The sequence below is a fragment of the Engystomops pustulosus genome, chromosome 6 (assembly GCF_040894005.1).
Source record: "Engystomops pustulosus chromosome 6, aEngPut4.maternal, whole genome shotgun sequence".
Classification (NCBI taxonomy): Eukaryota; Metazoa; Chordata; class Amphibia; order Anura; family Leptodactylidae; genus Engystomops; species Engystomops pustulosus.
Genome location: NC_092416.1, coordinates 120,642,843 through 120,655,303, shown reverse-complemented (window position 1 = coordinate 120,655,303; position 12,461 = coordinate 120,642,843). Strand labels below are relative to the sequence as shown.

Below are 12,461 nucleotides of genomic sequence, written 5' to 3'. Positions count from 1 at the left end.
ACTGCATATCCCACAGCTGTCCTGTGGCAATGAACTCTGAATCAATGTGGTCAGGCAGAGCTCAATAGCGCATGTGTGGTCACCACTGCCAGAGAGCAGGTGTGGTCGTATCCAAGGCAAGCTATCTCGTTTCTAAGTGATAATATGTCTACGTCTATGGTAAATTATCTTTACGCAGGTAATTTTTTTAATAACATGAAATTGAAATGTACCCTTTAGTATATTCCAGATGGATTAAATGTAATTGTCTGAATGGGAATTGCCGTTTAAGTCTGTTGCCTCATGTAAGACTTTAAGTTTGCTAACTCATCTTATTCAAAACCACTATTCCAGTGGTTCAGTACATCTGCCAAGTCTACTTGAATTACCAGCCATCCTTGAGCCTAGACTTACCATTGCTAGGACCTCTAAAATCTTGGTAAGAACAGACCCCCTTACAAACTTTACTTGCAGTCGCACACTTCACACGTTCATCAACAACCACTGGTGAGCACTGTTGGTATTGTTTGTGGACAGTGTAAGAGGTAACTTGCCTGACACTGGGACACAGTCTGTAGCTGCAATGTGGCTGACATTGTTATCCAGTTCCTTCTTTAGGGGATTGTAAGAGGGACAAGGTAACTTAGCATTAAAGTGGTGCATTATTGTAAGGCACAACTGTAGCTGGAACTGATGGGCGATATAATTGGCACAGTAACAAGTGCACCATTTATGGGTACTGCAATCAATTAGTATGGGCATAAGGGGCAGAGTGAACTCTGTAGGTGATCTCAGGGTTGCAGAGTAACTCTCGCAGAACTGGAGGTTACTGACCTTGTGAATCTAGGTTAGCAACCAAGAGATCAGTATAATTTGCAGGATTTTATTAAACTATGAAAAAATGATTACCCTAAAAAATGATGATTCAGTGTTGAATATGTTTCTCTGTGGACTGACACCTACGAAATCAGCTATGTGAATTCAACAGGCACCAGTTAACATTCAAAAGAGAAGATGTGAACTTAATCATCACAAATGAAGTTTTACCATGACAACACATAACATTTGTTTATTGCTTTTTAGACTACATTGTATTATTAGAAATAACCACAATACCCATCTCCCTTTAAATCACATCTATGTCAAATCGAGAAAAAGTGCCCCCCCCCCCCACCTTTTAAAATGGGGAATTTTATGAAGTTGGCCTGTATATAAAAACAAAGAAATTTTGAACATACCAATGACAAAAACATTGACTAATCAGGACCCAGTTTATGTAAAGGTGTGTAGCAGGTTCAACCATGACAAGGATTAATGTCATTAATGATATACTCCTCCAGACTTCAGCCACAGGAGTCCTGGTCCCATTGTATTTCTTTAATACGCACAAAATAATTCTAGATTTCACAATCCCACCAAGAGTTTACAAATGGTGGCCATCTATAGCTGCACTTGAGGTAGTTTGTCAATCATACATAGTTGTGCGCCTAAGGAAATATAACTGACTCATTTCTGTCATGTACTGAATGAATTAAGATGGCTATTCAGCCAAGCTGGTGGCTTATAGTGATCATCATAATATTAAGGTCACATAAAATAGACCTTCAGCCAGTCTTTCATAAGATGTTTTTGTCTTTAGGATGTAGCATTGTATTCAGGCAATTATTTTTGTCATTGGCCATTGATTATTATGTTTTATTATATGCAGGATCATTGTTACTAAAAAATGGTGGGAAAAGGTTTAAGAGTTTTAGGGAGTTTACAATAAAAACTGAAAAATAGATATACTATAAAACTATATCCACTCATAAAGCTATAGCTATTCAGAAAAAAAAAATCAGCTTAAGTGTCTCACTACATCACATTCATAAAGTCAGCAGGTCAGAGTTGCTGCCTTGAGTCATTCACTGCCTATCCTGTAACTGCCTTGCACTTTGTAGGATTAACTGGCTGATGTGCAATTTGTCAGTGTTTATGTGCTTGGTGATTTTTGCTTCTAAGTGCTTCCATCTTGTAAAAATGCCCAAGGGTCAATTAATAAGATCTGCATAAGTCAATTATCCTTTGTACTACATATTTGTCACATAACAAAATGACTACAACTATTACCAGAACTAATAGGCCTTTAGGTGGTGCTGAAGAATGTAAACGTTTACATTCATGTTATTAAACATTGTCTGCTAATAATTGGTAGATCTATTTAAGGACCCAAAGTTACTTCTACAATTTAATGTCCGGCATTGAAGGCTGGAACTTGTTTTCCAGAAAATAAAAGTTTTGTCTTCCAACAATAACTAGTTGTTGCGGAGCCTTTGACTCCTGGCCTTGTAGACCTCAATGAGCAGATCTTTGACATACTGGATCTCTCTTTCAATGGAATCAGACTTTTCTTTAAGCTCTCTATTGCGAACTTCAAGGCTTTGACATTCTTCATCTAATGCATCATATTCGGCACGTTTCCGTTGGCGATATCTAAGAGCTGCTGTCTTGTTCTGGTCTCTCTTCTTCTGTTTGCGGTCACCTTTGGGTTGGTTTGAGGTGGCACAGCTGGAGGCTGAAGTGGTTGGGCGGTCATATGGGGTAGGCCTGTTGAGTCGTTTTGATAGTGCTGGCGGGTCAGTGGTGTTGTTAATCACCATAAAATCCTGCTGACTTTCTCGAGGGAAATCACTTGAAACATCTGGGTATAGATTTAGGAGCTCAAGGCACCCAGAATCTAGTGTGTCCAGTGCCACGGGCGCAGGAGCTGGCGTTTCTGCTATGTAGGCCTGGAACTCTACTCCTCTCTCACTGAGTTGTTGATCAGGTGTTGGGAAGAGGAAGTGAACTTCATGAGAAGGCGGGGTGCTTGGGGCCACTTGATCATGAGGCATTGGAAGTCCAGGGGAGAGGGTCTCCTCCAGGAAATAATCTTCCATCTGCTCCAACTCCTTCTTCAAGAGTGTTGCCATGACCTCCAAATCTGGGGCCGAAGGCCCTGGCAAGGATGGATCCGCCGCTGCTGGCAAGAAACATGAAAAGTCCACCCTTTCTGTCATCCAGTCTGTGAATCCATCCCCTATACAAAAAAGCAAAAAGGTCAAAAGTTGTTTATTGATGAAAAAGAAGTAAAACTTTTTTGAATTATACTCAATTATACTCAAGTAAATGGATAAGAAAGTTGGATTTGCAACAAACTGTTTCCAGAAATCATGTCGTTACTACTACTTTCTGTTGCCCTGAAACATTTCATTTGGGGAAGGAGCAAAAATTCTATTTTAATTTTACAATAAAATGGAACAGTGGTTAAGGCCTAGAAAAAATTCCCTGTTCAAATGTATCTGTTGGAGATGAAGAGCTAACAAGAAGACTCGAAGGCCCTTTGCTACTTTAATGTCACTAGTATTGAAGATGGCACATGGTAACTCTATAATCGCTTTTACATTGCTGTCCAGGAGCTTTACATTACATCCCTGGAACCTTGGAACCTAGGCATAAGAACCTAGGACCCAGATTTGTTACATGGTTACATAGTAAATACGGTTAAAAAAAGACTCATGTCCAGCAAGTCCCCTCTAAGTCATCTCTTTTCAAGACTAAATAAATCTAGTTGTTTTAATCTTTCCTCATAACTGAGACCCCCATACCCCTTATCATTTTTGAAGCTCTTCGTTGTACCCTCTCCAGCTCCAGGGCATCCTTTTTATGGACTAGTGCCCAGAACTGGACACCATATTCCAGGTGGGGCCAAACCAATGCCTTGTACAGTGAAAACATTACATCCCTATCCCGAGAGTCCATACCAGTTTTGATGCATGACAAGATCATGTCCCCTCTTAGTCATCTCTTTTCGAGACTAAATAAATCTAGTTTTAATCTTTCCTCATAACTGAGACCCTCCATACCCCTTATCATTTTTATAGCTCTTTGTTGTACCCTCTCCAGCTCCAGGGCATTCCTTTTATGGACTGGTGCCCAGAACTGGATGGCATATTCCAGGTGAGGCCAAACCAATGCCTTGTACAGTGGTAACATTACATCCCTATCCCGAGAGTCCATACCACCTTTGATGCATGACAAGATCTTGCTGGCTTTAGAGGCAGCTGATTGACATTGCATTCTGTTATTTAATCGATGATCCACTATTACACCTAGGTCCTTCTCAACAAGGGACTCCCAGATTTACACCCCCACGGACATATGCTGCATGTGGATTATTAACCCCCAGGTGCATAACTTTACATTTATCCACATTGAACCTCATTTGCCAAGTGGATGACCAAACACCCAGCTTGTCCAAGTCATCCTGCAGCCTATGAACATCCTCCATAGACTGTATTACATTACACAGCTTGGTGTCATCTGCAAAAATATGGCGGTGCTATTAATTTCTACCTCCTTAACTCATTATTAACCCCTTAACGACCAGGCCCTTTTTGAGTTTTAATTTTTCACTCCCTACCTTCAAAAATCTCTATTTTTATTTTTCCATGTAAAGAGCCTGTGAGCGATTGTATTTTGGATAACAAATTGCACTTTGTAGTGACAGTATTTAATATTCCATGCTGTCTGCTGGGAACTTTATGGGGCACATTTACTAAGGGTACATAGACCGCGATTCTGTCGGTTTCCTGACTATTTCTGTTCTGCACTGAATCGCACAGGGGATTGTGCCGCACGCAATCCGATTGTGGCGCATCGGCGCTGGCTTTCATGCGACACAAATCGGGGGGCGTGGCTGTCGGACAACCTGACTGATTTGGACAAACCGCTGAATTTAAAATTCAAATTGTGTTACAAGATCAGCACTCACAAACACTGGGAAGAAGATGGTGAACTCCGGCGGACCTCAGCGGGGAAGCGACACATTCAGGAAATCGGCCACATGCTGCAAGTGAATTGCAGCAGCTCCGAATCCTCATTGGACATTCCGGATCAGCGGACGCAACGGGACGGGTAAGTAAATGTGCCCCTATATGTTGCAAAATGGCGAAAGAGTGGCATTTTCAACATTGGGCGTTATTTTCCAATTTGGATTTAAATGCCGGGAATAACAGTTATTATATTTTGTTGTCTCATTGATCAGTATGGCAGTATATAGGGATTTTACTGATCATGTATTACAATGTGCCACTGACTTAAAGCTTAGCAACAGATTGTCGCTCCTCAATGATGTCACAGGGAACAATGATCAAAGCCAAGATGGCGGCGCCCACACAATTCTGGGTTTTTGCTAGTACCGATCGCGGGTGTTACCATTGGTTGTTTGCTGCAACATGCTGCAAGTACTGACCGTTTATGGAGAGGGCTCAGTCTGTGAGCCTTCTCTGAACACCCACAGCTGAAAGGGGTTAATAAAAAAGTTAAATAATAGTGAGCCCAGCACTGAACCCTAAGGTACGCAAATTTTAACTGGTGACCATTCTGAGTAGGAATCGTTGACCACAATTCTCTCGATACAATCCTTCATCTATTTTCAATCCAATTGGAAATGACTCTTGCCAAACTAATAGACCTTATTTTACCCATCAGGCATCTATGAACAACAGTGTAGAATGCCTTTGCAAAGTCCAAGAACACAATATCCACAGCAGTTCCTCTGTGTAGGCATCTGCTCACCTCTTTATAGAAGCAGATCAGGTTAGTCTGACATCTTCCTTCCTTAGTAAACCCATGCTGGCTGTCACTTATTGTACTATTTGATGTCACATACTCCTGTATGTAGTCTTTTACTAACCCTTAAAATATTTTCCCCACAACGGAAGTTAAGCTTACAGGCCTGTAATTGGCTGGTGAAGTTCTAGAGCCTTTTTTGAATTGTTAATTGACTTTTATTTAAATGACATAGCCACACTTACCTTCCAGGCATCCTCCTTCTGCCCCATGCAAATGCACCCCGTCCTCCATGTGCACTGGAAGCTGTTCATAGTGATTTCCATGAGCAGGGATCTTAAGGAGATCTGCCCGCCAGTGCAGAGCGCTAACTGGCAACATCGACATTTCCAGATCCAGGTTCAAAGCCGCCAGGAGAGACATTTTGACCAGGATTATTCAGGTTTAGGCCGGTGAATTGTTGAGGAGCACGATTCCAGCTGGAGATAACAGCGGAAGGCGCAGAGGGGATAAAAGACCTGTAACAGACAGGAAACAGATTACTTTTGCATCATCCATAGTGTGGTAATCACACTGATAAGTACCATAGTTTGGGTGATTCTTGGACATGCAATGGTTTCTCACAGTTTAACATGCAGAATTAAAATAATCTAAAGTTAAGAACCGTAATACTTGGCTGTTCAAAAATTGCACTGTTACACATGCACACAGTTTATACATTTATATATAACAATTTGTATAATTGTAGATTTTGTTTCAAAGTTAAGAAGGAAAATAATTGTTTCGTTAAGTATTATTAACAATCCTCAAGGCCTCCCAGGGATACTCGAGGAAACTTTGCAAAACTGACACCTGTTATATATTTATTGGCTACAAGTTACATAATCTAAAGATGAAAGGTCGGAGTTCCAGGAAACTAGTGTCAGGGAAAAGGATACAGTAGGGTCTATCTTTAACCCAGTTGGTTATTCAGTAACAACTTCAATGCTAATATATGTGCCACACACTGGGCATTCAGCAATTGGCAGAGATTGGACAGAAGATATGCAAAGAACTGTTTTTATTTTTGTGGAGTTTTTTTGCAAATTAAAGTATTTTTAATTTTTATGGCAAAATGCCTTAAATAATGTCGTAACTGCATAATGCCTACAATGTATGCTGCTTTTTGACAAGAAACCTTTGACCCCCCCCCCAAAAAAAAAAAAGCCACAGCAACAGTAAAAAATGGAACAAGTCATTTAGATGTCTATACAGTTTTTTTTATTTTTGTGGAGTTTTTTTTTGAAAGCTTCTAAAAATCTTTAGCAAATTACTGTATTTGTCATTTTTATGGTAAAATGCCTGAAATAATGTCAAAACTCCATAATGCCTGCAATGTATGCTGCATTTGGACAAGAAACCTTGGACCTTCCAAAAAACCCCCACAGCAACAGTAAAAAAACAATGTAAATTGCATTGTTTACAGTACACATTATAATTCAGTACAGCTAACATCGTCATTACAGTTTTTTTGTGGAGTTTTTTTAAAGCTTCAAAATTTTTGAGCAAATTACTGTTATTTTATTTCTATGGTAAAATGCCTGAAATAATAGAGTTTATAATTTATTACATCGATATTTAATACTATGAACTATTTTATATCACCAAATCCCATCTTTATTGCAATAGTCTTAACAGGACATGTAGCTCCACATTAAATTGGTTGCTTGCTGCATAGTCAATCACTGTATCCGCAAAACCGTAGCAGCTTAACATTCCAACTGATAACATATCTTTCCTCTACAGCATCCTCTCCTTACAGATGGAAGCTAATATTGCCTGAGAATATTCATATCAGTTCTGGAGTGGTATGGGGTATAAAATAGGCTAGTTGTAAGCTGATATCTATACAAAAGTATACAAATCAAACTCAAGACACTTTCTATTTATCTTCATAGCCATATAGTGAACAAAACTCAATGAAAACAAGAGCACCACACCTGTGCATGGGCTTTGTCTGGTATTGCAGTTCAGTGTTGAAGTTAAGCTGTAATACCGGAGCCAGCCTTTACACTAAACAGCTGACTATAGTTTTAAAAAAATCATTTATTGTAGACATTCAAGATAAAATATGGCTAATTAAGGCAAATAACATTTGAATATTTAATAACTTTCTGAATATAGGATAATGTAGGATATATACATATTAACCAGTCTCTCCATTGAGATGGAGCACTCATTGTCTGCTTTCCATGCCCCTCCCGTCACTAGGGCCAACCTGCTGCATTAACTGTAAATTCCATTTATCTCTAAACTCTCCCACGGGATTGCTTTTTCTGGTCCATGAAAAACAAGCGTAAATTAAATCCCATGGGGTGACATGGCGCAGATGGCTCAGGTACAGCCTAAGGTATCAGGCAGAGAACATTTACTGTTTTTGTTATTTATAATGAATTGCATAAAATATCTAATATACGTTTTAATAAAAGATCAGTTATGTAGGGGGATAGAACAGTTACCAGCAGCAGGGGAAATTGCATTATACTGACTAATTACCACACGTAAAGTTATAAAATTATACAAACACATTCATCTCCGATTTAAAAAAGAGATTAAGCCCAACCATAACTAAACACCATGTGTGCCGGTCTTCTTGCCGTACCATATCTACATTATGCCCAACCATAACTAAACACCATGTGTGCCGGTCTTCTTGCCGTACCATATCTACATTATGCCACCTTAGCAAAGTGGCTTGAAAGTAATAGCATTAAATAAAAACATAAAGTATATTTTTACATTTATAATTCTTGTTCAATAATAGTGAGATTTATTCACATAATTAAGTAGTGGTCCAGAGGGGCATCACTATACTTTTGAAAGGAACTAGAAATTAACTACTCATACAAAAAGATATAAAAAATAACCAGTAAGATTTTTGTACTTACTCCATCTTTGCAGATTCTCTGGTACAGCACAAGTGCATAAGCACACTTGTTTTATGGGATTGAAGAATTAGAAAGCCATGATAACTCAAGTGAAGGTGTAATGGTGTCTGAGCTGTTAAGGGGAAATGAGTCCCAGGCTACAGGAGCTTCACTTGTATACTGTAATCCAGAGATTACATCATCAGTAGTGTGATAACTACCCACCCACAATTAACCTGTCATGTGCCATAGAAATGCTGTACAAGAAGCAGAGATTAATGAATCCCCACAGGGCATGAGACTGATGGATGACATGTACATGACCACAATGAGTGTTGTGATGGTCATGTGACTTTTAAGAAATTTGGGGCATTTTATTTTCCTTTTTTAATTAAATAATGTTAATAGTATAAGTGAAAACAACAGAAATAAGCCTACAAGGTGTCACTCTTCACAGCCATTAAAGCACCCCAAAAATGACAAATGCATTTCATTGATGCATTTTCTTTGTTTTATCTGTTAATAATGTTTGCAGTCCCTAAAGTGTAACTATAGGGAGTGGATAGGTAATGGAAATCCCACCAAGTGCTTGTGCCTGAGGGGACCAAACACCCATCTGTTACATAAGAAACCACTAGTGTTATAAATAGCATATGATAGGTGGGAGCCCTGTTACAGCAAATGGATGGAGTCCCGAGGGCTTCCAATTACACCTCCAATCAGCTTTTTTATCTGTCTATTGGAAAGATGGATTACAACCAATATGGCTAAGAAAGCTGCTACCACAGGACCCCCCCCCCCCCAACTACAAATAACATTTCTAATGAACCTATCCATCCTCCTATATTTCCCGAAAAAAAGACATGACTAAACACTTTTAATGTCTATCAGGACCCTGGAAAAGCTGGGTTACCATATTGATATCAACAGACTTTCCCACAAACAAAGAGGATAAATAACCATCTGCAAATATTTTTACCTATGATACACTAGGTGTTTTAACAGGTGATTTTTTTTTTTGTTTTGCTTGAATTTCATGTGGTTTGTGTTTTCTGTAATATTTGTATAAAGTTTTTTCAATAATTTGTATATTGTATATGCTCGGAAGAATTGCCATGAGTGATTCATATTACCGAGCAAAGTAACTCTAGAAACATGATATATTCTTAGTGAAATACTGCATCTATGTTAGATGGCAAAGAAACAACCGCATCTAATGAAATTAACTACATTTTTTATATTAAACCTACAATAAATACCTATATGGTGATGACCTAGTAGCCAAAATATTGAGAACTAATGAACAATTTTTTTTCTTAGACATAAAAGTGTGAATAATATTTTTTAATAGTTTCAGAGGTTCTCTCTCTGTGTTTAAATAGTTTGGTGTCTGGGAACACTGTGTTAGGTTCACACAGAGTTATGCATGCTTAACTGGAGCTTATACTTTATTGTATGTATTCCTTTATATTACTGAAATTAATTTACTCAAACCTAAAGCAACAGGGTTTGCCTGTACATATATTAAAGTTGAGCTCCTGCCTGCCTCATATTTGGTCTTCAGGTGTAATCTATGTACAACAATATTATCATATCTGAGCTATGGATTGAGCACTCATTGCCTGAAGCTTAGATTAGTTTTCAGATTGGAATGACCCATCTTGAGTTGTAAAAGGCACATGTGATTTATCAACTAGAAAATATGTATTGGGCAATAAGAATCACAGGTAGACACTGACAGCTACGAACATCTCCAGTATCTAGCAATTCTCCTGGGATCTTCCGTGGTCCAAGAAAAACAACAGCAAATTAACTCACAAGGGACTGAAGTGTTGCAGATGGTTCAGGTCGAGAACAATATTTTTCACAAAGATCAATACTAAGCTCTGCTGTACATAAAGTAATATTATTTTAAGAAATTAGAACTAAAGGGATGCACTAGAGTTCACAAGACCGAGGATCAATAAAATTACCTTATTCCAATAAATAAGTAACCTGTCTATGTAGACTTCTATAGACTATTACTCCCTTATGCTCCTATACATTATAACACCCCTTTGCTCCCACTCCTAATGGCTTTATGGGCCGACTCTCTTTTAGTTTATGATACTGGATGGCAGTAATGTGACCAAGTGTAAAATAAATAAATAAATAAATAATGATGCTCCTGAGAAAGCCCCTCCTTAACTGGACCCCCTAGGCAGAGAGTCTTTAGTGCTGATGGCAAATGCGGCCTATGTTTCTGGTTTCAACATGGCCACCTAGAACAGTCAATAGTCTTTTGAAGGCAGCAAGTTGCCATTTAGTCACTAAGCAGTAGTCTAGAGTTACCCTAAAACTGTCCAGTGAGGTTTACATAGAACCTGCAGTGGTAGTACCACACACAGTGTATGCATATATATGTATGTATACATAGAGTTAGATTGTGGTTCCTTGGTGCCCGCCCTAGTGGGGTTGTCTTCCCCTGTGCCTTTCAGGTTTAATATTAGTTTAGAGTCTGGGTCCACCAGTGGATGCTTAGGTTTCTGATGGGCCAGACCGACACTGTACTCGTGTATATATGTGTGTGTGATGGATACTCATATTCATTTAGAAAACGTATGTCACAAACAATGCACAGGCATTTAGGGGAATGTACTGACAGTCCATCAATCCCTAGAGGACTGTTTATCTGACTTGACTATGGCAGATCACCAATGCTCAGGACAATTCTAGGTCATATAGTGATCACATGTACTGGTATACCTCCTACAGGCCAATTTTGCAAGAATTTAAAGTCCCAACACAATCACGAGCTATGTTATTAACCTCTTACTGTTCTAACAGTAAACTAAATGGTTATAGCAAACAAATGATTTGTAGGTTATTTTCAGCATTATGTAATGTCTCAGGCATCTATAGCTCATGTATCCACATGTTTCATAATATAAAAAAGCAAGTCAGAGCTGAAGCGTGTCAGCAGGAAATAATCCAATGCTAAACATCATTATCACATGTCTCAATTACAACACTTTGGTAGATAGTATCTAGCTTATACGGGCAACATTATTATTATTTCCTATATCTTGTACCACACTTTTGAATTGCAATACATTTTGACAGGTAGGTCAGGTAAATAAATAGAGACCAGATTTTCACATTCCACAAATTTATATTAATCACATTACTTATTCAGATTAATTATGAAATTAACATTCATATAATCACAATAAAAAGTTATAAGTTATGTAAACATGTCCTGTATAATTTACTATTTTTTCAATAGCGTAATATAGAAGAAAATACAGAAACCACATAGCAGGTATCAACTAAAGTATTTCCTAACTATATCCTAATAAAAGAATATAAAAAGTATTCTGTAAAAAAAAATTCTATAAAAATAGAAGCCACTTACGCCATCTTTGCAGTTGTGTTGTAGTTGCAGCACAAGTGCAGTCGCACACTTGTTTTCTGATCGTGCAAATCTACAAAGCCATAGTGACTCATATACGAGAGTGTTGTATAAGTGTGATCGAGCTGCTGGGGAATATGGCTTCTTGTTTTACAGTGGCTTAACTTTGTATCATGTGGATACCAGCAATGACATCAGCACTGGTTGGATATCCCTCCGCAGACTCCACACCCACATTAACCTGCTGCATGGACCTGTTACTGTACGCATCACTGCTAGGACTTCTTTAGGAATGTTTCTGATTTCACTCGTAATGTCGTTTTGTTGTTCATTGCTTTATTTGTGTCTATTTATTCCTTTTAGGCATACAGTGAGAATTGCAGGGACTATTTTCATCCATAAGTGTGACAAGTATAGATTGCAACAGAATTGCATCAGCTTGGAGGGAGGTGTGGATTCCCCAGGTCATTGAGTTTATGGGAGCTAGTAGCTGATTGGACACCTAGGGTGAAGCTTTCTGTGTGATGGGTGCGGTCTGTGAGCCGGGATAGTCAGCTGACAGTGAAAATATTCCAGCTTTTTTTTTTACTTTC

At 38.6% G+C, this 12,461-nt stretch overlaps 1 protein-coding gene across 2 annotated transcripts; it reads right to left on the bottom strand.

The window, feature by feature from the left end:
• Nucleotides 1-1,020: 1,020 nt before the first annotated feature.
• Nucleotides 1,021-12,220, bottom strand: ATF5 (activating transcription factor 5). Of its 2 annotated transcripts, none has more exons than XM_072110701.1 (3): nt 11,872-12,220; nt 5,817-6,089; nt 1,021-3,037 (listed from the first exon to the last, which is right to left on the bottom strand). In XM_072110701.1, exons 2-3 carry the CDS (start codon nt 5,992-5,994, stop codon nt 2,274-2,276), a joined length of 942 nt encoding a protein of 313 aa, XP_071966802.1. In that variant the 5' UTR covers nt 5,995-6,089; nt 11,872-12,220; the 3' UTR covers nt 1,021-2,273. The 2 variants fall into 2 exon arrangements, with proteins under 2 accessions (XP_071966802.1, XP_071966804.1); XM_072110703.1 differs by lacking the exon at nt 11,872-12,220 and adding an exon at nt 8,499-8,650.
• Nucleotides 12,221-12,461: the final 241 nt, after the last annotated feature.